Here is a 25,500-nt window from a genome sequence, read left to right as displayed (position 1 = left end):
TGGTGTAACGGTGAACAACTTGATGTATAAAAAGACGAAAAAAAACCCCGGAAAACTCATGCTAACGGAGAAAAAGGGAGAGAGGACTATTGTTATATTGTACAAATACGAATTGTTCCAGCTCTTACGTTTGTTCGCTGTCTGATACACTGCAATAAATAATAAAGGTCATTCAACAACCCTCAGTTCTGGCCGTCTCAGTTCGACTGGATGCCACACCTACTTTTTTAGACCGATCTTCTGTTTGCCTCATATCAGACCCAACCTGCGGTCACATTTGTTCTCTCTGTTGCATGGCGGACCAGGCAGTTCTATTATAATATATTATTTATATTTTATTTTGTATCCATCAAGGGCTTCAGGTGATCTGCAGTTTCACCATTTCCCAAGGTGGAGACAGTTACCTTTTCACACACTGTCCTTGGCTGAACAATGACACAGCCTTAATATACCTTATTTATGTTATTAAAATATTTTCGTGTGAATTATTTGCTTTATATTCATTTTATACATTCTGGGCATGGTCATCATGCCAACTGTGTTTCATTGTTAAGCTGTTTGGGATTCAGGAGCTTTCATTGATTATTATAAGTTATAATGAATTTTTCAATAAAGAAAAATGCGAGAAAAAGAAAGTAAAACATTAAGTTTTGTTTTATAAGAACAAAGTTTGTGTGTGTGTGTGGGGGGGGGGGGGGTTCAGTTGGGAAAATATTTGTGATTGTAACTGAAGATAATTTAATTACTCATAATGAAGATTTGATGATTATTTAATAATGTAGTCCATCTGAACCACACAATGTACACAATGTATGTGTGTATCTGAAGGAATAATAAGAAGTTGTAATGTAACACACACGTGTCGTGAGGGCAGATTTCCATTCATGGGGCCATCTGCTGCATTTGTTCATGTGATATTACTCAGCCAGAGGAAAAGAGATTCCTATGCCTTTGTTTTCCCTCAACAGTATGTGGTCTTTCTGTCATTCACACACAGAAACTAATAGTTAAATAAAAAAAAATTAAACTTAGTAAACCCATACTGGCACTCAACAATATCAAACAAAAAATCTAAACTTGCACAAGTAAATCCACCTTAGAAGCCACTTGAAATGAAATGATGTGTTACATTCTACACTGCTATGCTTGTGCAGGTTTGGCCTCCAGTATGAATCCATGGTCAAGAAAACTGTAATGGGACTTGTAACAGCTGTTGAAATGCTGGCGTTTCACCACTAGGGGGAGCTTTTGTGATGCTAATGTCATTAATAAAACCAGAGTGGTGAATCAGAGGAGTGTCTCTCGGCATTCAGCATTTAATTGCATTTTTTGTTATTCAAACTTAAAACTGTTTGCTCCTGCCATTCAGCAGGAGCGGGAGGTAAACAAGAGAAGAGCTATCTGCTGTTGCCATTAAACAAACCTAGATAACTCACTTAAATATTATGATCTCAAATACTCGGAGGCTAAGTGTATGAGGAGAGTGGACTCAGCAGGCAGTGGATCAGAACCACAGATCTCTGATTAAAACAGACCCTGTACTGTGGCCTGATTTGAATTTCAAATGTGCAAACAAAGTTTCTCCTCTGCTGTTATCTCTCATCTTATCTGTGTACTCTCTCCTTTGTGTGATGGCTCTGCACAGTCAGAGCAAATAAACCAAAGAAGTTTAACTGAGGCTGTTTCAGATTGAGGGGATTGGTGATTGTAAGTTATCTCTAGCTCTCTTTTGAAGAGGAGAGATGTTTATTTATGGACTTCTACTATTTATGTGAGAAATGCTCTTCAATCATATTTAATAAAAACAGAGTGGTAAATCAGAGGAGGAGCATCTCTTTCTTTTTTTTCCCTCTTTCTGCGTTGCATATATTCTTGAGCATCAGTCATAGTGCTTATTTGGCCTCATCATTATTTTTAGCCTGACATGTGCTACAGGTATGCAGTATTCATCATGCAAATGACACATTCACTTGATATCAACACCACATTATTACAAACAACAGCAACAGCATCACACACACACTGTAATGCATTGACTGCTTTCCTGCAGGGAGTTTCCCTTCTACACTGTTTCTTAGTTTACGTTAAAAAACAACTAGAACATGTGCAGTACAATTACTGCCCTTGTTCAGTTCATTCACTTCTCTATTGTCTCGACAAAGGAAAACTTTCATTTAGTTAATGGATAAGAAATGGAAATCCAGTCTTCCTAATAACACAGCTGCCGTGCAAACAGACTCACATTCAAACTGCCGTCACTTTGTTTCTGAATGAAAAACATGCTGCATTTGTGTTGGTGTTTGTGTTTTATTCTCAGTCATTACAAAACTACATTATTTGGCTGATAACATTTTAAACAAAGTTGGTGATAACAAGCAGCTGAACCAGCGCGGAGGTTTCAGCATGATGCTGTGTTTATTTAGAAGCACTGCCGACAATTATTGTTCTCAGAAAAATGTCTAACTGCATAATTAAACAATTAAACCATACTAGGTATGGTTCCTATGCGCAAATTTTCATGTATTTATGTATTTAGTTCAGGTTCAACATTGAAATCAGGCGAAACAGTATCAAAGGTTAAAATGCTTTAATAAGTCATAAATCACGGAGGAAACCTCGTAATACGAGAAAACAAACAAGCCCATGAACAACTGTACTCTGATCCACTTCATATGCTTCATAAGCAGGTGTGATGCAGCAGTGTCATGAAGGTTTATTTATTTACAATGTTTGAATGTTCAGGCATCTCTTGCTGAATCACTGAATTTGTAGTATTATTAATTCATATTTGGGATACAGGAGTTATTATAAGTCATTCTGAAAAAGGCTCTATGAGAGAAAAATAAAGTAAAGCTGTAATGTAGAGGCTAAGCCTGGGTGTGAAGTCAGTGAGGTGTTTGATGGGCTGACGCGATGTTATTGTTGTGAATGAAAGTTGTTGTATGGGGAAAGTCCAGCCATACTGATCTTATGAGCTCAAGCATTTATTGCTTACCATGGATCCCATGTCACAGTTCATCATCCAATATAAAACAGCATAGCCGTCACAGACAGGACCAACAACAGCCTGATTTAATGTTCCTACCTTAAATACAATTATTTACAAAGAAAAAAAAAAGAAAGTCACACATAAGTTGATAAAGAAAGGACGAAAATGGAGAAAGTTAGTTTCGTTTTACAAGAAATGAGGGAGGGTTGGGCTCCACCTACTCTGTAGCAATTTGTCAGAACTGATTCACTTTTTTTTTTCAGTTGACAAAAGAAAAAATAAATAAACAAGTGAGCTCATGCTACACATGCTATCAAAGAACATTCAAATAAGACTGACTGACTCACAGCCCTGATCCCACATTTAGTTTTTTAAACCATTTTATCGAGTTACTGAGCTCATGAGTTGTTGCTTGTAAAACAAATTACAGGAAAACAAAAGAACAGGTTCAAACTGGTAACACAAACCATTGTTAAAACTGACCTGACCACATTTTTAACATCCACAGTTTTCCTTCAGGCTGTTAAATGTTCTTTGGATTCTTAAAGACTTGAATAATGAGCTTGTTTTAAAACAAACAAACAAAAACGATTACACTTGCATGTATGTCTGTTGTGTCTTAAAACTGCTTCCTCAAACTGAACAGTGGTTTTAATGAACCTGAACACAAACCACAACACTGGCTTGTTAGGAGTTGTGCAGGTTACATTTTAATTGCATTTTCTCTGTATCGTGGTTAAAGGTCAATATTCAGGTTTATTAGCAGCTTTGAATGGATTGAATCATGATGTAAAGTTATGGCTTCACTTAGCCTACACGTCTAACCTGCATGAGATCTCAAATATATTATTAATACATAATTTATTCTCACCAGATAGTTATAATATGACAGTCTAAAAAAGTTATATTCATCGTATTAAGAAAATGTTTGTCCTTGCCATTGTTGAGCAAGTTTGACTAGTGTGATCACTGATGTTGTTCCAGGTATAATTAAACTGTGTGGGCACAGCTGTCACTTCTGTGTAGTGTGCACACTGAGTACGATCCTCTTTCTCTGTAGAAACCTAGACACTTAGCATGTGAGACATTAGTGTGTTATCACTTCCCTTATAAAAGACCAGAAAAAGATGAAGACACAGACATTTTGTTGGGGCTGAGCTGAAATAAAAATTCAGTCACTTTAGATCAAAAGATCTTTACTTTTCTTTAAAGAACATGAAAGATTGAAAAGCAGAGCTTACAAAGTTTCAACACCTGGACATTATTAATAACACACATGAAACACTGAGAATTAACTTTGACATCATTTATTTCTTCATTATTTGATCATTTACAGAATATAAAACATTATGATCTTTTCTGATCTGCTTCTGGCAGCTGAGAATCCCTGAAAAATGTGTCATGGTCTGTTTGTATTCTGCTCTTATAATTTCTGAGAATTATGTGTAATAATGTATCAATACAATAAAGAAACAGAAACAAACTAATGAGAACATTTAATAACAATGAATGTCTAATGTTACTGATCACAGTGTTACCTCTGTGATGAAGAGGCACCTGTCAGACTAGTTGATCTGTTTTCTATAAAAACAATGAAATGACAGTAAATAGATTTTCATGTATCCAGTGCTAAAGCTGAAATAGACTGATTCAATTTTCTACTGAAGCTTCATTAACTAATAGCAGAAGGAACATTAGTTGGACATTTTGTAATGAGGCAAATAAATAGGTTATAAAGCATGAGGTAGATAAAATAGTACTGTAGTAATCTGAAAGCTCAACTGTCAGATTTTAGTTATGAAACATTTCATTAGCTTATAATATAAATATAGCTTAAGACCAGCTTTTGTTCAGTACAAAGAGGAGGTGAAAAAAATTGTTTCAGGTTTAAAAAAAAGTCACACCAAAAACTGACAGACCAGCTTCCAGCCCAGGGTCTCCTCCTGTCTGATCTGCAGGTGAGAAACAGGTGTGAGGTGTCAGCTGTCAGGTAGGTGATGAGTGAAGAACAGAACAGAATCCATTTCCTCTTCAAACTGCTGTCAGACATTATCTACTGCACTCTGATGTTTCTCTGTGGAAGCAGTCCTGCTGTTTCCTGAGGAGTCAGCAAGTGTCAGAGTGACATCAGGGATCCTTCTGGAGTGTCCGTGACAGTTGTTTGCTTCCAGGTCATTTCTGTCATTGTATTCAGCAGCAGGAGATTCAGAGTTTAGAAAACTCTCAGACATTTCAGTCTGTGGTTCAGCGGGAGGATGGTGTGAGTCCTGATTACATTTTTTATGTTTTCTATAGATCAAAAAAAGAACAACAGCAGCAGAAAACACCACAGCAGCAACTGAAAGACCAATGACCAGTCCAAAAGATCCATCCTCCTTCCCTCCATCCTCCTTCCCTGCCTCCTTCCCTCCATCCTCCTTCCCTCCATCCTCTGTGTGTCCTCCTGTCTGACCTGCAGGTGAGAAACAGGTGTGAGGTGTGAGGTGTCAGGTAGGTGATGAGTGAAGAACAGAACAGAATCCATTTCCTCTTCAAACTGCTGTCAGACATTATCTACTGCACTCTGATCACATCACTCAGACCAGCTGCTTTCTACAAAGTCTCATCAACAACATCTTTAGAAACAAACATCAACAAGCAGGAAGCAGCTTCACCTCTGATCACACACACACTCAACTCTACTCACTCACCTGGAGGATCAACAACATGAAGGTAGATGACTCTGATGGGGGGAGTCTTCAGATTAGCTCTCTTCCTGCGGTTTGTTCTTTGTACAACACGACACTCGTATGTTCCAGTGTCATTAATCGTCACATCCTTCAGAATCAGAGACACGTCTCCATCCTTCATCTGTCTGTCCTGCAGATCCACCCGGTTCTTAAAAGATTGATGCTGGTGATCTGGATCCAGCTGCTTATCCCGGTACATTAGGACACTTTCTTTGCCCAGGTCAGCTCTGCTCCACTCTACCACTATGATGGGGATGTTGTTGTCTCGAGCTCGACACGGCAGAGTGACGTTCTGTCCAGCTGTGATGTTTTTCTGGTCTGAAAGAGAGAAAGTGACACAAAGCAGAGAGGTTAAAGGGATCAAAGTACAATTACTAACTTCTGGAGCTTTGAAATCACAATCATAGAAACAATTAGGTTCAAAACTAAAGTGACCACTTTGCTTTTTTTTGGTGGGGGGGTGAAAAAAAACCCCACTTGTTCACACTTTTACTAAATAGTAGTAGTAAATAGTAGTAAGTAAACTAGAAGTAACTACAACACAAATATCACAAAATAGAAGTGTTGTAAACATACTACAGTCAAACTCCTGCTTTAACAAATAAAGGATGGGCTGTTCGCTTTAGTTCCTAGCACCTCTCTGCTTTGCTGTCACCCTGGGAGATAACTACATCAGTCAGCTATGTGCAAGGTCTGCTGGGTAATGTAGTTCCAATAAGATATAGGGCCTTTGCTACACAACAAACATAATAACTGTTCGATGGCACAAACCTTTTGCAGCCAAATATGAATAAGACTGAGGTAGTTGTCATTGGCCGCTGTGTATGCAGCGCACTCACAAACACACCTGAGCTCCTGATCTATAAAACTGGACCAATAATGTAAAATCCTCACAGTCATTTCTGATAACAACCTCGACTTAAGTAAGCATGAACAAATCTAGTAATCTGCTTTCATCTTCTCTAGATTAGATCACTGTAATGGCTGAGTGCATAGCAAAGTCAGCGGCCCCATGTGAGGGGGAAGGTTCGAAGGTATAGTGTCACGGCCAGGAGGGTCACCTGAACGCTGATCAGCGGTTTCTATCTTTCTCTCTCTGCTCCTTTCTGTCACCGGGACAGAACTCATTGTGGGCTCACGCCCTCGGCCCTTGGAGAAAGGAAACACCTGAGCCTCATCAAGGTGATCAGCATATAAGCCAGAAGATGACTGCTGTTCTTTGCTGGATCGTTGTCTGCCACGCGTTAGTGAACGTCAAGCCACAGCAAGTTAAGTGGAGTGTTTCTTTGTACTTTGTATTTACCAACGTCTCCCTGTCTACAGACTTCCTGGATTCTTCCCAGTGTCATTCCCGAGTGGCGAGTGTTGGAGAGAGAGCCTGCTGTCGTGTGTGTGTGGATTGTTTGGATTGCGCGTGCCTCCCCCTGGATTTCCCTGGAGCCTCGTCCCCACCCCGTTGTACATAACACTTCCCCTGCACCTTCTGTACACCTGGTGGACTTGTAAATAAAACTTTCTTGCATACATCTGATCCTGGAGTTCTGCGATTGAGTCCTCCACGTCAAAACCGTAAAATACTGTATAGGCTCATGTGATGTGTTGAGGAATTTTCTTTGTGAGTTTGGTTAAGGTATAAAAGGATCAGGGCGGTTGCCCATCAGGGAAAGAAACCTTCTCTTCCCTCAGCCTGATTTGTATAAATCCTTTTTCTGTCACCTCTCTTCGTTCGTCTCTCCTCCGACGCCTTTCACTTTCTCGCTTAAATAAATAAATAAAACCTGCACAGAAAAGGAACTGATGTGTTTCTGTAACTCATCATACACATGCTTTTCAACAACAACGTTCACACAAACTACGGTGCAAGAAAATCATACAGATCATACGTGATCAAGATGGCGCTGAGTATGGCAGCCTCGTCGCGAGCTCCCCCGCGTATACTATTATATATTGTAAATATATTTATTAGTTTCAGATTTAGCCATTCTTGTATTTTGCTTGTTTACGTTATTGTATTCTGCACAACTCTGTTGCTTGTGAAGCTCGCACACAAGAATTTCACTCACATGTGCTGTACCTGCACATGTGATGTGACAATAAAAGTGATTTGATTTGATTTGATTTAGAAACATAAAAGTCCACAGATTACACAACTCCAACTTTGTGTTTCATCGCACCTAGTGTTGTGTGACGTTTCATATCGACACTGCTCTTGATAAACCACAGAATACGGCGCCATCTTAAATCACTCGAAATGTGTCACATGACAACCACCTTACAGGTGGTTTAAGATGGCGCCGTCTTAAACCACCTGTGTTTGTCTTTTTTTCCTCTTTATAAGGGAACAAAAACAACAACAAGTGTAAACAAATCGACTTAGTGGCTGGAACATGACAGAAAATATAAAAGGAAAACTAATGAATAATTAAAAACATGACTATGTAAGAATTATCACTGATTTGCATGAAATTGTTCAAAAACTGTTTGGCTGCTTTTTAATTTTCCAGTTCTTTGATTGTGGTGCTGTATGGTAAAAGTTGTTGACATAAGTGGTTGTTAATCTCTCTGTCTCGATATGAACTTTTGTCAGGGGCAGCAGTGGTTTTCCGTGTTTCATTGTCCGATGAAGAGAAACGCCGCACAACAAACAACAACACTGCAATTCTGCAGTGCTTGAAACTTTTTTTTTTAATCTTTTATATTTTCATATTAACCTTAAAATTGAGTTTCTTTTTCCCAGTTGTGAGCTGTAAGTCTCCGTCCCTGAGAATATCAGATTCAGATCCCTCTTAAAAACATATTGTTTATAAACAGACATTTTCTGTGTCTCCCCTTTGCTGTTTTTGTGTTATAAATATTTAAATGTAATGTGATAACCTGCTCATTACCGTGTCCACGTTTAACGAATAATGTGGGCACAGTTAACGTCACCCATGTCCACGTTGCGGTAGCGTACGACAAACTCAAATCAGCAACAGAATTGAGGTTTATGATTTTTTTTTCACATAATTGTTAATATGCATGATGGTGTTTATATCTGCTCTATGACGATTTGAATTGCTTTTAATTTTATTCTATATTTTAAAACCTTTGACAGCCGGTGTGATATTAAAACCGAACGATGAACCCTCGATTGTAATATAAAATGTATATCAACATAATAATTTAATCAATTTAAATTAATCAATTTACCTAAGTGACCTTTTTTCTACATGATGTTTTTCTGTTATCACTGCTTAGATGTTTGAGTTTATGTGTGGTTGTTTCTCTGTTTTGTGAAATGTTTTGCTTTTGAACAACGATGTCGTTAATAATGATATTATTAATAATATTGTTAACATCATCAACAACAGCAATAATAATAATAGTAATGATAATAATAATAAAAACAATTTGTTTTAAAAAGGTAGCCCTAGAAGTATGTATACTGTTACGACCACATGTCATCATCACTGGTTAAACACGCAAAGTGCTCAGTTTACATAAGCCTGAACATTTGCTAAGTTTACCTTTATGGACGAATGCCTGCAGTACTCCAAACAGCAGAGCCCAGAGCAGTCCAATACGAAGAATATCCATCATACTTTCTCTGCCTCGATAAACCATCAAAGATCTGTGTATCACGGAGAGTGACAATCAGTGTTGTCTGTAAAGCCAAACTTGTCCTTAATGTGAACAGCTCACAAACCACTGTTTACAAACTAAATGGGCCTCGTCTGATATATGTAGCTTTGATCAGGAGCAATTGGATTGGCCCATTGTTTTCATGGGACTGCCCATCTGTGTTGTCATAGAGTGTGAATATGCATTAACCGGTCGGTCGAGTTTGTTCTGTTGTTCCTTTGTAAGCAGCCACGGGGAAAAGGAAAGTTGGAGTGAAGTAACACAGAGCAGTGAAGAGAAACGGAGTCTTAGAAACAATGAAGCGTCCACTGCAGCTTCTGCCTCGGCTTTTCCTAAATATTGATCTATGAAGTTGTTGTTTTGTTATTTGCTGATTAGGTCGGTAGCTACTACCTGTGACTGTCAGATCCCAGCTAAATTCACAGCAGAGCACAGTTGAAGGTTCAACGTTCAGGTTCACCAGCTTTAACCAGGCGTCCCTGTTTGCCTCACATTAGCTGTGAAGCTCGCACTGTGAACTAAGCAGGTCAAAATAAAAGGAAAACAGTGACAATGAAAACAATTTAAACAATTTAAACACGACCTCACCATTAATCTCCCTCCATCGTCCGTGGAGGGACGCAGTTGTTCCACTGTCTCCTTTAGCTCCATTTAAAGGTCTTCAGTACATTTCAAATATATAATCTCCAAATCTAAAGGTATGAAAAAGCACCGAGGGTGCTTATTGAGCCACTGCGGAAAGTCCCCAAAGTGAAAGCAACAGCTGTGTTACAGCTTATATGTTCTGGAGGAGTGGTTCCTGCTGTCACACCCAGGCTTCCTGGAACGAAGCGTCTAAGCAGAGCGAATAAAACAACAACCACAGGTGTAGATCATGAGCTCAGTATGACAGATTTGTTGAAATAAGTCTTTAAAATAAAACCAAGTTTTCCTTTTCTATGAGCATAAAACTAAATATTAACATCACATTGAGGTCACTGAGTGAGTTTCATTTTGAATGTTTATCAAAGGAAGGACAGAGATGGTCCCGCCCAGCAAGCAGTTTGTTGATCAGCGGCAAATTCCAACAGTTATTCTGTGATATTAATGCTTAAATTAAATGCAGAGAAAAGGCTCGAACTTTGGACGAAGGTCAAAGGTCTGTTTAAAACACTCACACTGCTCGTATAAACAGGACACGGTGGGTTTAAAAACACATGGTGTGGAGAGTAAGGAGAAACACGCAAACATTTGTTCATAGTCCTGATACGTACACAGTAAACACATCTGTACTTGACTGGAATGCAGTTCAGCTGCTGTGTGAAGAGAATGATCACGGTCAGTGTTTCATGGAATAGACTGGTTAGAGCTTCACTTCCATTCAACAGAGCTCTATGTATACGACCTCACTCTGTTTGTACAAACACATTCACATATTTTTGCATATAATCTGGAGTCTTCAGTCTTCATAATGACACAGCTGCCCTGCGAGCAGACTCACATTGAAACTGCTGTCACTTTGTTTCTGAATGACATGACAAAATGCTGCAATCCACATAGATATAAAATACAGTATGTCTGATAAAATTGTGTACTCTCTCCTTTGTGTGATGGCTCTGCACAGTCAGAGCAAATAAACCAAAGAAGTTTAACTGAGGCTGTTTCAGATTGAGGGGATTGGTGATTGTAAGTTATCTCTAGCTGTGTTTTGAAGAGGAGAGATGTTTATTTATGGACTTCTACTATTTATGTGAGAAACGCTCTTCAATCATATTTAATAAAAACAGAGTGGTGAATCAGAGGAGGAGCGTCTCTCAGCATTCATCAGCACTGCCACACACACACACACACACACACACACACACACACACACACACACACACACACACACACACACACACACACACACACACACACACAGTATGTAATCCTGTCTCATCATGTCTGGAATGCAGTTCAACCATTTCTTAGAAAACCATGAGAGTTTATGATGTTTCATAACAACACACGTTGGCACTGACTGATTTGTAGTTTGAGTGTCCTGTTTTACTCTCAGTCATTACAAACATTTTAAACAAAGTTGCTGATAACAAGCAGCTCAACTAGTTCTGAGTTTTCAGCATGATGCTGTGTACTGCAAAACAAATTAAAGAATAACATTTTATAAAAAATACTGTTTATTAAAACAAAAAATAATTACTTCTTTTTTGTAAATAAACAGGTATTTGTATGGTTCTTATGCACAGATTTTCGTTTATTTATTTATTTCAGGTTCAAAATGTATAAAATGATATTATTGACTGACAGTACATCCCATGCAGATTTAGTTCCTTAAAGAAAAGCAAACAAATAATTTCAACACACTGTAATAACCAAACATGTGTTTGGATAAACATGTGTTTGGTTATTGGCAGCAAGGACTGGGTTGATTATAATGTAGAGGACAGAGTGTGTAAAGTAACACAGTTATAAAGATAAATGGAACGACTTGTTCTGCAAGTATTTTAAATGTAACCCCTTCATAACTCATATTGACTGCAGGCTATTTACCAATACAAGCAAATACATTAGCCATAAAAACACAGATAAACACTGGAAGTGACTTATTGGCTAACACAGAAACCTGGAACACATCATTATTGTGTTATTGAACACAAACAGGAATCCCAGCCATATACAACACTGAACACAAAAATGCAAAAATAAAGGATATTACTGAAAATCTCCTTTAATTGCCAATGCAAAGCATGTATGTGCAGCTGTGTGTGCCTCTTGGACCACATGCAGAGTAACATTACTTTCAGCTGTATCTGTAGCTCTGTATAGTCTAGTTCTGACACACAATGCCATGGTTGTGCTCTCAGATAAATTCTGGTGCATGTGACCATCAAAATCTACCTCGAACAGCACTTTATATTTTATGCCACTTTTAGCAAAATCTTATTTCTTTTAATTACATATTTTAGGCAAGTTTTTAATAAATGCTACATTTTTTTATTATCTTATTCAATACATTTTTAACCCTTTTCAAGAAATATATGAACTAAAATATACATGAATCTAACACAGAAACATAAAAACCTTTATTCAAAGGAGCTTGTGAACTGAGAACCTTCACAGACAAAAACCTTTATTGAACTGTCTCAGGGACAGTTACGGGTTGGCTTGATGAGCCACTGAACACCAGGAGTGAGGAGCAGATGTGGTAAGAAGACAGTTTGACCTTATGACAAAATCAGGTTTAAAACCCTTTTGTCCCCTATAACTTTGACACCATTTTTAGCTTTTTAACAGTCACTTAATGTATCTGGCAATCTTCTTTAACACCTGAGCACAGAAAGAGGGCGATGTAAGAGTCATTCCATCTTTTTTTTTTTTTTTTTTTTAATAGTCACTCTGTAAGTGTGCACGTTGCCCTAGAGAAGTCATTTAATTCAGGTTAAGTTTAAAATACACTGAGAGGCAGTTATCAGGGTTAGGTTTGGGTTAGAGGCGTTTAAGGTCAGGGTCTTTAATCGGACTACCCAGTGCGTGTAGACACAACAACCAGTTGCATGAGACAAGCTATTACATCTGTACTTGTGAAGTTGTTAAACCTCTTAGTACATTTTAAACACAACCTATATTATAAAACTACTCCAAGACAGTTGGCCTTTGGGGGGGGGGGGGGGGGGAATGAAAACTTGGGTTCATTATTTTAATAGATAATATTCTGAGATATTCGTGCCTCAAAAATTGAAAGGTGGACAGAACATTTTTCAAATAGTTCTATTTGATATATGAAGGTAAAATCTCACAGAAATCACTATATACATGTATATACATTGTCACGCCTTGAAACACACAATTTTGAGCCAAATATGATATGGTTCAGCAGAAGTTCCACAATGATTTGAGGTACAGTGACCCATAACATAAGACTCTGATGTGAACCCTTTTTTTGTTTTACCTTTTCATAATGTGTTTCCATGCAGAGGAAGATGGTGTAGGCCGTTAGGCTAGCCAGACAGCCCTCCAGGTAGGACTTCCCCCCGAGTTTTTCTGCTTCTGCATACAGGTTGTTTAGCGTCTGAATGGTCTCCTCAAACTGCTGCTCATCGATCTGAAACCACAGGAGCAGTTTTAAAAACATAAACTTAAAGCAGTCAGGAAACAACCATGGCATGGAGGTTAACTCTGTACATACCCTTGACTCAAGCTCTGAGGGGAACTTGGTCTGGAACTTGCATATGGTGCCTGAGCTGTAGTCTCTTTGGATGAACACCTTGGATGAACACAGCTGGTTGCTGGAGGTCCTGTAAGCTGTGGGTCTACACAAAGAATTTACTCTTATGCATATTAATTTAAGACAAATGTACAAAAGATAAAAGAATATAAACATCTTTATTAAAACAATCACAGCAAAACATAAAAAGTCTGTACATCATCACCCCGCAAACATACAAACATACAGAACATTATAGCTTGATTCATGATACATTACATTGTGACACACAACTCTAATCTTACATATCATTTGATGCTCAGTTAAACTGTCAAATGCAAAAACACATGATTGTGGGATTTTTATAAAATATCTACATACATCATATAAATGCTGTCACTTTTAATTCAGTATTTGTCAGAAGGGTTTGTTGGGCAAAGGTAGCAATGCACTGACAAACAAACAAACCACTGACTAACAAAGATGTGTAAGACTGAAATAACAATGCACAACAAACCACTGATTTTGGCTTATTCAGGTAACTTCTGGGTTTTCTGTACTACACAGGTAGTTTGCTTCTTACTGGGGTAAATCGCCATGGTAACATATGCTGTGCGAAATCAGCATCACAGGTGAGAGTAGGAGGGTCTAAATTTAAATTTTTAAGCAGAACTTTACTCCCTGATCTTCATTTTCTTTTTGCAGCAAACAATTTTACACCTTTTTATTGTTCTTAACAATCAAAAACCGGACACCTGCACTGTACTTGCTGGCTTCATATCAAATTTCAATTTCAATTTTGTTGTTATATTTAAAATGCATCTGAAAGGATAAAAACTAAAACTTCCAGGAGGAGATTATGTTCTTGATGTCAGCTTCAAATGGTCTGGAAGCTCCACGTTTCCACTGATTCTTTTATTTACAGCAGCTTGTTAAGCCACACATTAGCCATGACAGTCCTGGTTTGGTGACTCTACAAATAAGAATCAAGTATAATAACATGTATACATTTTATAAATCACCAAATGAATACACACACACTCCCATGACCGCGCACAGTTTGTGCTCCATTCACTGGATTTAGTAAAGTCAGGCTTAACCTGATCCTGACAGTTTTAGATTTTATTCTTTCAGCTGTTTAAGTGTTTGAGAGTAAAGATTAAATAGAAAAACAGACATTAGGCTTAGTCTATGTACAAGTTTGATATGAGGTCAAGTACAGGAGTCCTGTTTTAGAATAAGATATCGATGATTTTATAATAATGAAATTGTAAAATTGTTTTGCTGCCAACAGCTACTAACTTGCATCTAAGTATTTATATTCAATACTGAAAGTCAACAGGGAAACACAAAGACATCACACACTTATTGAAACTCTTCAGACCTTCTTACTCTCGCCTTCCGTTTGACAAAGTATCAGGGCAACATTAAGAAAACATATTTTTAAATTGTTCATTTTGAGAATATAATTAAAGTGTAGAGATTACAGTTGTTCTTTCAAGTTAAACTTCTGCCAGGCTCCTATTCCTTCTGTATGTACTGTTGACACTGTTCAGCAGTGTTTTGATTGTACATACATCCTCTTCAGTGCACGAGGGTGTAACCATTGGTATCCTTCTGAAGGACATTCCACTTACTGATCTACACACAGCATTTTGTGGAGGCTACAGCAGCTGTGGCAGTTTTTTGACTTGAAATGACAGCTTTAATCTTTGCATATAAACTTTATTCTGAAAATGAACAATAATTTGTTTTTCTTAATGTGGCCCTGATACTTTGTCGTACTCCTCAGAGATCTGAGAGATCTTCCTGGAATGGTGTCGCCACTTTCCAGAGAACTAATTGGTTAGTAGGAGATTTCATAGCTGCTGAACTGCTCAGTCTAAACTGTAGTGGGTGCCAGCTTGTCCTGGTTCAGAGGGCATTAACAGGTTTTCACAATGCAATTCTCACTCACTCCATTTGCCTCATTAGCTTATCTGAGTTTTTTTTTGGTTTTGTTCTGTTTTTTTTTTGGTTTTCATTTGTTTTGTTTTTTTTTGGGGGGGGGGGGGGGGGGGGTACTTCCTGGAAGTAAAAATCTTTTGCAAAATCATACTTTGGACTGGGTGCCAAAGCATGATCTTTAATGTCAAAACCGTCACCCAAATTTACATTAGATTTCAGGGTTTTTCATATGTTAAATGGATCCTAGAGGGTCCCATAACTTATACTGTATAATTATTTAATAAATCACTCATATTAACACTCTAAACTACTAAGATTTGTTTTTGTAATCTAACAGCAGGCATGCATAGAAAGCCTTGAACAAAATAAAATAAAACAATGTGCAAGGTGTGCAGTGCTATCCACAGCAGCCTTGTTGATATTTTCTGATCACTAACACAGAAATTTAAGTTTCATCTGTGATTAAAAGTTGAAAAAGCGAGATTCTGCATGCAGTCCTAATAAAATTGCAGCTTTTCAAACACATTCACATCTTTATGGAACAGCAGAACCTCCAATCATTCAGGAGTACGCAGACCTCAGGCATTTTATATCAGCTGTTTAACTTTTGCTGTTAGCTACATATAATTTCTATGCTGTTTTCTGTGGATACGTATGCAAATAACAGTAATTATTATAAGGAAAGCAAAAACTAAAATAATTATTATGACAAGAAGAAATTTATCCCTGTCTCTTCCATCCTTGTCTCCTCCATCCTTGGTGTCTTCATCTGTGAAACCTGCAGAGTAGAAACAGGTGTGAGGAATCTAACCACCGAGTATGCTGAAAATATTTCATCTTTCACATTTTCAAACAGTTATATAGCTGCTGGGAGTAATGCAGAACAATCAGAATAATATATATTGATTGTATCTGCTTGACAATTTTACAGCATATTCAGCAGCTAACAGGAGCAAAGAACAGCATCCAGGAGCATAAGACTACACTGGCTGCAGAAAGTATTATTTTCTCTCTCAAACTGCTGCAGCTGCATTTATTATCGACTGACACAACATGATTCAAAACAAAAAGCTACTTCCATTTCACCCAACTTGCTCCAGTTTCCAACTTCAAACTCTTCGTCCTATCTGACACTCTTTCGCCTCCCACATGTGATGGCAGCTAAGGTGAATTTATTTTGTTCTTCTCCTGAGTTTCTTAAACATATTTATTTTAAGGAAATGAACAAATGACTCTCAATCATGTCCTTGGATGACCTTTGAACTTCTTAATTAATAATTGCCCGTACTCCATTTCTCTTTCTGACTACACCACAGTAGAAAAGTTTGAATCCACCTCCAGTGCACCTGGCCTTGCTTTCCTTTCACCTGGTCTCCTACCCACACAATATATCTACCGTCCTTCTCTCCATCATATCACCCTACTCTCTATCGTTACCTGTCATAGTCCCTACACTCATCTCCACACTCTTGCCTTTCCTTCTTTCTCACTGCCTCCTAACACACCATCCCCTCATCTCTTCCTTTGTCTTTGGCCAACAGTTGCACAGTTTCATCCTTTTGGCCAACAAGCACCAGGGGCAGTCAGTGTTAACCCAGACTGATCCAGTGTGGTAAGCTCATTTGCGATGATTTACACGTTTGATTTGTCAAATATTGTATGTCCTGACCCTCCCCATGTATCTGAGCTTGACACTGGCACTAGAAGTACACTGGACTGTGTCCTCCCCATGTCTACGTTCACCATGCAGACTCTAATAAGCAACAAGTTATCAGACAGAGCTGGTGCAATAAGTTTAAATGACCTTGTAGTTCACTGTGCAGTTTCCCACCATCAAGAGGCTAAGCTAAGGAGTAGTTCACTGCTGACACCCTAACAAACAAACACAGAATCACACACAGATCGGACCCTGCGAGTCGAACATCTATCTACAAACTCACCTGAGGTGGTGACTGTGAGGTTGACAGAGTGCTTAGTCTCAGTCACGACACCTTCTGTGTTCCTGACTGTAATCTCACACTCGTATGTTCCCGTGTCGCTGGTGCTGACGTTCTTCAGAATCACTGAAACATCTCCGTCCTTCATGGTTGGATCTCTCAGCTCCACTCGGCCTTTGAAGAACTGATGCTGGTAGTTTTCATATGGACGCTGGTTTCGGAAGAAGAACACATAGGTGTCTGACTTGAGATCAGATCTTCTCCACTCCAGCAGGATGATGACATCACCTCTGGGACTCTGACACTGAAGAATGGAATCTTCCCCAGGCCTCACTTTGAGCTCTGTGGGATATAAACACAAAGAGAACAGAAAAAAACAAATATCGGTAACATGTTACTGCACATCTTTGAGATGTACTGTGTAGCTCACAGTGTTAATGTACTGGCTTAATTATGAAAGCTTTGTTTCCTGACTGAAATATTTCTGACCTTTGATGTTTGAAATCCTCTGCTATTGTTTGCTATACTGCTTTAGCATTTTGAACATGACAGCTCTCCTCCACTTATTCTGTCAATAATGCTTTCTCCTGAAAGCCACTCAAACCTGCGACCGTATGTAAAAAGAAGCAACTCTGTCAAAGACTTTAAAGATTAATGTATGAAGAAAGCCAGTAAGAATGTGCATGTTGCTCTAAACACTAAGCTATAGTTTTAAGAAAGTTTTCACTTTTTAAGGAAATTCTTTTTTTCCTCAGAGGTGAGGGTACAAATTAGAGGTTTATATTATGACTATTTTTGTCATATAAAAATGGTGGTGGCATTAGCATTCACACTTTTATGGTTTTCATACATTTTCAAGCAAACATATAAAAAAGGAGAGAAAAATCAACATGAACTATAATTTTACTAATTTTTGACATAAAAATTACATACTAGCCAAAGCTTTAACTTTCATTTAATAAGACCTTCTCTGTAGGATGGACAGTGATACGTGCACTGAAGAACAAATTTAGTGATATCCATGATAGTCTTCCCCTGGCTGACTAGTTCTGTGCAATACTGCAAATTTTTATACTGATTTTTATACTGACCAAGTAAAAACAGGGCCAGTACTGCTAATTATAATACCAATAATTGTAACCTATAAAGAGGGTGTAACAGAATGATGGACCCAACCACATAGCTTACACTTTACCCTTTTTATTCAGTTGCTAGATGTCCTAACACACTTGGCCGCAGCTTTTCAGCTGCCAACCTCAAACACACAACAACAACCTCAGGGCAGGTCTTATGAAGGAGAGGTGTGAGAACTGATGAAGGTCCAGTCTCTCTGTTACCACGCCCCGCCACAGATGGCTTATGTAGGGTAGAGCAGTGTGTCATGATTTATGAGCACACATTTTAATGACCACTAAATCGCTAATTTTGACTTCCTACTTAAACACAAGAAAGCAGATATTTCGGCTTTTCATGTATTTCGTGAAACTGGGCTTTTTTGGAGAACTGGAATTTAAATGTGCCTTTCTCTAAAGCACTGTGGGTAAACTTATGTAAATGTTTTACGGGCTATGGATAAAATAGATGTGACAACCAACACAAATAGGTTCAGACATTTTTCATATTGTATGTTTGAGCTATCTTTTAGTGGTCAAAATACTAAACTTAGAAGAGAAACAAAGTATCCTATTACCAATATCGATAGCAATACCATGACTGGAATTGGAACTATGGATATTTGGATCAGTCCGCCTATCTCTACCAATCATGGCTCAATTATAAATAGTACCTGTGACCTATTTCTCACAGGTATGTGGAAAATGGAATTAATGTATTTCTTTCCTCTAGTACTCTGATCCTAGCATTTGTGAACCAGATTAGTTTCCCCTGCTGGTTGTAAGCAAGATTACAGTGTAAGGTCTGTAATTTGGATTTTAGCAGAGTGGACCTGGTGAAGTCTTTTTCCTGTTGTTCTTATAGTCTCACCTGCTGCTATCATTGTTAGGTTAGTATGCTTTATGCCTGATGTGTTATTTGACTTCAAAAAAAAATCTGTTAACATTCACACACAAGATCAATAAGCCCCCTGAAGAGGAGGGAACACTTTTACATCATATCTATCATATGGCATCATTCATAACCTGTGCTGTTCCAAAAGTATTTCTTTGTTCTGACTTTGAGTCACACTTTGAGAAAATCATATTGATCTCAAAAACCAACAAAAAAAACCAGCTAAACATTTTGATCTACTGCTGCCATAAATGCAGTAAGACTGAAAAGAAAACTTATCCCAGTTTATTGTTTAACTTTATTTCAGCAATTACTTGTAACTGTTACAATTCATTATAGAGGAAAAGGGACATGCCATTTAGTTATGAACAATCACCTTCATTATAAGCCCACTCTTGCATTTTTAGCCTCTTTTTATTGCCTGTAACGCTTTCTGTACAAATGTACTTGAGTATCTTGCAGATTTCAAGATGTAACTGAGGTTTCAAGCGAAAAAAACAACAGTTTAAAAAAATCGTTATTAAATACAGAGTGCCAACACTCCAGGTTTGCAGGAAGTTTTCAGTAACTCAGGATCAAATAAATCACATTTCAACCACTGTTTGAAAAATCTTTACTAACAAACATCTACAAAGAGTAGGTGAAAATATACATGCTTACAGTTTGCAAGGACTGGAGGATGTCTTTGCGCAGAGAAATACTCAGTACCTTTTGAATTCTTGTTCGCCTAATCAACGCCAGGCTTTGAGAAACTCTTACCGCGGGAAGCAAAATCTGTCCTACCGAGCTGCGCAGCTCAGAAACATTTTTGGCCTTTAACTCGTGGTTTCTCCCTCAGCTGGAACCACAGGTTCCTGGCGCTAAGCCGCGCTGCTAATCCACATTCACGTGCACCTTGACAATAAAAAAAAAAAACATAACAAATAATAGCGGCAGGAAAAAAAAAGATGAATCCAAGCAAAACTGCCCCCCAAACATATACATATATAAATATATATGTAATAAGAATTTAACAAGATAAACTCGAAGACATTAAAACATACCCTTTGTGCTGCCTGTCTGCACTGTACCTGGACGTCTTCATGTTTCTGCTTCCTCCTGGCTGAAGAGTTGTAAAAAGTTATTATTACTTCTGTAGTTAAATATCTGCTTCATTACCAAATATTATTAACTGTCAGTGACAGTTAATGGTGGAGAAGTTTTTCAAACCATTCCTTTAGGACAGCAATGTCACACTCATTTTAGATCATCAGCTACATACACCCCACTTTGATCTTAGGGGAGCCAGACCAGTAAATTGGCATGATAAATGTGTAAAACTGAAGCAAATGAAATCTAGTAGTGAGTTTTAGTGAGTTTTTAAAAAAGTGCTTTATTTCTTCTTTAAGAAAAAAACTACTAAAACAATATGAAAACACCTCACTGCTGGAAAATTGTGCATGAAGTTTTAAAAGTAAAAACTATTATTCTGCACAAAGTGTTTGATATCAGCATAAAAAATATTAAAATTACTGCAAAAAGTAAAGGTTGAGCTACTTGATACTTTGAATACTTTGTATTCTGTTTCATGCATATTGAGTTTTAATTTTAATTATATAGTGTGAAATCACAACAACAATTAGATCAAGGGACTTTATATTTATAGAGAGAAAACCCCAACAATCATATGACCCCCTGTGAGGAAGCACTTTAGTGACAGTGGGAAGGAAAAACTCCCTTTTAACAGGAAGAAACCTCCAGCAGAACCAGGCTCAGGATTCAAGGTCACCTGCTCCAGTTCTAACTATATGCTTTAGCAAAAAGGAAAGTTTGAAACTGTCTGTCTCCCAAATCCAAACTGGAAGCTGGTTCCACAGAAGAGGGGCCTGAAAACTGAAGGCTCTGCCTCCCATTCTACTTTTAAATACTCTAGGAACAACAAGTAGGCCTGCAGAGCGAGAGCGAAGTGCTCTAATAGGGTGATATGGTACTACAAGGTCATTAAGATAAGATGGGGCCTGATTATTTAAGACCTTGTATGTGAGGAGCAGGATTTTGATTTCTGGATTTAACAGGAAGCCAATGAAGGGAAGCCAAAACAGGAGAAATATGCTCTCTCTTTCTAGTCCCTGTCACGGTTGTAGAATGTCCAGCATCATATTCAGTTAATCATGTTTGAAGTGACTGTCCTGTGAGGCCATTGCTGGAGTGGAGCAGACAGCAAACATGCTACCTCTGCTCGATCGTTAAAACAGCTTCAGTTATACTTTGTTACGTTTTACACACACACACACACACACACACACACACACACACACACACACAGGCAAGGTACTCTTTGTTTGTATGTAGACGTCATATGTTAATGAACCTATGTATATTCATGTAACCTCAATAAAAGATAAAACAGCAGTATTATGGGGGAGCGGACGAGAGTCTGACGGACCCATATGGAAAAGAAATAGTAAAAACATATATGATTTACTCATGAAAGTGGCCACTTTCTCATTACTTTCATATTTTTTTTTAGTAAGTATACAAAACATACAAGTTTCATTATATAATTTTTCAAGGGATCTTATTTCTGTTTTCACTCTTGTATGCTTTTCATACAAGTTTCATACAAGACAGATTAAAAACTTTATAAGATTTATATATATCTTTTCCATATGGGGAGGTCAAGTGGTGGAACGACACTTGGCTCCAGGCAGGTCTCCCTCATGCATGAGTAACACGAAGAACTTTGCCTACTTGGTGTTCAATGCTTTTGCTGTGTTTTTAAATTGTCTCGTTCCAGCGGTGGGCCTGTGCTAGACAGACCCAACAGTCTGAAAATACTTTATAGGTAACCAGTCCGGTAAAGTAACAGCTATGATAATCAATAACAATAATCATTATGTGATACCCACTAATGTGTGATCACATTTATGTGAATTAATTTAAGTAATTTCACTTTCAATGTAAGTGATATTTCCATTTGGAAATGCCCTAAATAACTACAGTAATTTTAACAGGAAACTTGGTAACTACCCTGGCATATTTGTAGCGGACGCTTCATTTTTGTACCAGTAGGTGGCAGTGTGAGACCATGGTTTGGCCTGTTGTTAGCAGCCTGACGCGCATGCCACGTCTCCCTGTCTGATCATTTCTTTCCTGTTTACAGGTTCGTATCGTGCCCGAAAGAGAATATAATAGCAATCACATCCATTATATAGCATAGACTAACCATTACGGTTGGAAAGTGAAAGCGTACAACATTGTGTAGTACAGTAAATTACACTTTTGTAAGTATTTGTTTACGGCTTTAGCAGCATGCTAAGGTTAGCATGTTAGTTTGGGTCGCACACCTCCTATGCTCTGTGATGTTAGTGATCGGCTCCACCGTTATTCTGTATTGTTTTAGTATCTTGTTTCTGCCATAAAGTGTTTCCGTGAATTCAGTGCACATGTCAAGATGGTGCTGATTATACCATTCTTTCAAGCTATTTGAGATTTATAGATTTGTCCTGTTGGAATTCATTATGAACCACGTTTTACAAGAAAATTGGTCATGTTTATAACATTGGAATGTGTTATGGAGAATGTGTGTGTGAGTTATGTTAAGAATAAGTAAATACACAGTTGTAATACTGTAAAAGTAATGAAAGGAGTGCATAATTGTGAATTTGAATAAATAATGGCAGAGTATTCAGGAAACGGCAAGCCACGTCTCCCTGTCTAATCATTTCTTTCCTGTTTACAGGACACATATATAGCTGTCTACAGGTGCTGCCACCCGGTACCTGTAACAATTACAGTCTCCAGATGTCTAGTTGCTTGTTTTTGTGTTTGTGTAAATTAGAGGTGTTTTCACAGTGGCTCTTCCATTCACACAGCCACCACAGTTCAACTTGTTTTTTCATTAGCTGCTGTAAGATAGCCGCACATGGTCTTCCCTCCCTCTCTGCAGCCTGCACATGTCTGCACAGCCAGAGCAACGTGACAACATCATAACAAAAACAGAGCAGAGGACAAGAGGTGGAGCTAGTGTATGTGCCATAGGAGCAGTGTTTACACACACTTGATAAAAACAGGGAAGTACTAGTTTCGACGAATAAAACTTATGCGTTGTTGACGAGCTAACCCTTCAGATCAAACTATGATCATGAATGTATTTCTCTGACAATCTGCAGAAACAGCTGTCTAACAATCTTCTCAAATAACACCGTAAAAACTGCATCTGTTTGAAACTACATAACAAAACCTGCAAACTGTTTCACTTATGATTAAGACACACAGAGCTTCACCTGCTCTAGGTTATTTTGCATTGTACATCAAACATGTCCTAAACTCGCTGACATTTTATTCCACTCATACTAAAACACGCACCAACTGCTTCCGTTTTATCCTGCAAACACTGCAACATGCACGATTACAATGTTTACATTCCCGTTTTAAAAACCCCCAAAAAAACCACAGTCGTCTTTTTCATCTTACCGTATGATGACCACTCACCTTCTAATCCACAACCTACAAAGATCGGAAGGGACAGGAAAAAAGCATTAGACCACATGTCTGCAGGAAAGTTGCACAAGTGTTGATCTGCACCAACTGAGTCTGAATCTGTTTGCTTTGATACTTAAACATGTGTGTGTGTGGGGGGGGGGAGTCCTACCTCATGTGACAAATATGGCCAATGTGATTGGCTGTGCCTTTCAGGGAGCTTTGTTTAGTTTTAGCAGCGGCAACCCTGCGCTGCGAGGACCTGCAAGGGAACAGTCTGTCTATTCTCTGTCCTCACTCTGGACACTTGCAGTTGTCACACTTGGAAATCAAATGTGTGAGTGGGTGTTCACAGACGCGGACTACAGCTTTCTTGGCTGCTGCCTCAAAGCACACTGTGCGCTGTCTATCTTGCGTGCTGCACAATATCGTTTATTATTTAGTATCTACTGATATCTACTGCTAGCTAGTTTATTGTGATGGTGCTGTTTTTTTTTTTATTATGTTGCTCTTTGTTGTTTGCTTTCTCTTCTGTTTTTTCTCCATACAGGTGACCCAGGAGTTTTGTTTTTTTTGTTTGTTTGTTTTTTTTCTTTCTCCCCCCCCCCCTTTCTCACCGTCTCTTCTCCCCTTTGGTTTTCTTTCTCTCCCTCTCTTTCTTTCATTCTTTCTCCCTGTCCTATCCCCCAGTCATGTCTGTCCCGTTTGTAGCAACTGAAAATAAAATAAATTCATAATTATAATAAAGGTCAATCAAATGGACCAATATGGCAAGGCCATGACTAAAAGAAAAAAAAAAGGGAAATCAAATGTGTGATAAGCTGCAGGATTCAAACACAAATGTAATTTATAAATACATTTTCATACTTTTATTCCACAATCAGAGAGAAAGAAACAGAGAGAGAGTGCAGGACAGACAGGTGACAGTCTCAGGTGTATACACTGCTACAAAACAGCACCAGAGAAGGAGGATTTAGTGTTTGTGTTATTACGAAACAAGAAGAGTTCCCAGATGGTACAGTGGACACATGTGTGGCTCCTGTGATTAAAGCATCTTTCTTTCAGCTTAACGAGTGAACCGTCAGCTCGTTCAAACACACGTCAAAGTCCATTTGGCTCGACACCACCGAACAGAGGCAGCAATATAACATAGCTAACATTAACAGTGCAGTGGATCCTGCTTGTGCCGTGATATTCATGACTGCGAACCGAGCAGCATCACTGACTTTCAGTTTGTTGTGTTTGTGGATATATGACTGACTTTAATTATCCACAAAATCATCACATTCTCTGTGTGGCCAACAGTAATGTTTTAATGTTCTTCATTATTAAACATTTGCACATAAATAAGTGACATAATATTCAGTACTTACTTTTTAAAGTTTACTCTTCGGCTGCTGCATTCCAAGCAGCCTTTGAATTGGGACAGCCTTCGTCGCGTCACTGTGACGTAATCGACCTTAAAATGCGGCCTTGGGATACAGCCATGGAGTTGGATACCGGCGGAAAACACCTGCAAAGATAGAACAACAACAACAACCGCACTCATATATATTCAAATAATTTAAAAAAAAAAGTTAATTTACCTTTTACTAACACACACCAAATCCGGTCATTGGTATTGCG

At 38.3% G+C, this 25,500-nt stretch overlaps 2 protein-coding genes across 4 annotated transcripts; both read right to left on the bottom strand.

The window, feature by feature from the left end:
- Positions 1-6,233: 6,233 nt before the first annotated feature.
- LOC308406644 (golgin subfamily A member 7-like) lies at positions 6,234-15,536 on the bottom strand. 2 transcript variants are annotated; one of them, XM_080897759.1, is made up of 4 exons: positions 13,505-15,536; positions 13,268-13,420; positions 9,225-9,328; positions 6,234-6,252 (listed from the first exon to the last, which is right to left on the bottom strand). In XM_080897759.1, exons 1-3 carry the CDS (start codon positions 13,697-13,699, stop codon positions 9,227-9,229), a joined length of 450 nt encoding a protein of 149 aa, XP_080753885.1. In that variant the 5' UTR covers positions 13,700-15,536; the 3' UTR covers positions 6,234-6,252; positions 9,225-9,226. The 2 variants fall into 2 exon arrangements, 1 of the variants encoding a protein (XP_080753885.1); XR_013973573.1 differs by lacking the exons at positions 13,268-13,420; positions 13,505-15,536 and adding an exon at positions 9,928-12,976.
- Positions 15,537-15,759: 223 nt separating this feature from the next.
- Positions 15,760-23,998, bottom strand: LOC308392678 (coxsackievirus and adenovirus receptor-like). Of its 2 annotated transcripts, XR_013970855.1 has the most exons (5): positions 23,887-23,997; positions 20,457-20,515; positions 20,173-20,307; positions 17,410-17,748; positions 15,760-16,247 (listed from the first exon to the last, which is right to left on the bottom strand). XR_013970855.1 is itself a non-coding variant. In XM_080875844.1 (3 exons), the coding sequence occupies exons 1-3, from the start codon at positions 23,942-23,944 to the stop codon at positions 16,087-16,089; spliced, it is 558 nt and encodes a 185-aa protein (XP_080731970.1). In that variant the 5' UTR covers positions 23,945-23,998; the 3' UTR covers positions 15,760-16,086. The 2 variants fall into 2 exon arrangements, 1 of the variants encoding a protein (XP_080731970.1); XM_080875844.1 differs by lacking the exons at positions 20,173-20,307; positions 20,457-20,515 and having other exon boundaries at positions 23,887-23,998.
- Between the last annotated feature and the right edge of the window lie 1,502 nt (positions 23,999-25,500).

This window comes from Rhamphochromis sp. 'chilingali' (assembly GCF_963969265.1).
Source record: "Rhamphochromis sp. 'chilingali' genome assembly, chromosome: 1".
In the NCBI taxonomy this organism is placed as follows: domain Eukaryota; kingdom Metazoa; phylum Chordata; class Actinopteri; order Cichliformes; family Cichlidae; genus Rhamphochromis; species Rhamphochromis sp. 'chilingali'.
This window is presented reverse-complemented; position numbering and strand designations above follow the sequence as displayed.

Excerpts from the sequence above, each read along its gene's own strand:
- LOC308406644 (XM_080897759.1), bottom strand. The coding sequence starts at position 13,699 with ATGTTTATATTCTTTTATCTTTTGTACATTTGTCTTAAATTAATATGC. Across the intron at positions 13,421-13,504 it reads CCTCAGAGCTTGAGTCAAGG|ATCGATGAGCAGCAGTTTGA; the intron begins GTATGTACAGAG and ends CTGTGGTTTCAG. Across the intron at positions 9,329-13,267 it reads TGGAAACACATTATGAAAAG|ATCTTTGATGGTTTATCGAG; the intron begins GTAAAACAAAAA and ends CGTGATACACAG.
- LOC308392678 (XM_080875844.1), bottom strand. The coding sequence starts at position 23,944 with ATGTGGTCTAATGCTTTTTTCCTGTCCCTTCCGATCTTTGTAGGTTGT. Across the intron at positions 17,749-23,886 it reads TGTAGGTTGTGGATTAGAAG|AGCTCAAAGTGAGGCCTGGG; the intron begins GTGAGTGGTCAT and ends TATATCCCACAG. Across the intron at positions 16,248-17,409 it reads CCTCACAGTCACCACCTCAG|GTTTCACAGATGAAGACACC; the intron begins GTGAGTTTGTAG and ends TCTACTCTGCAG.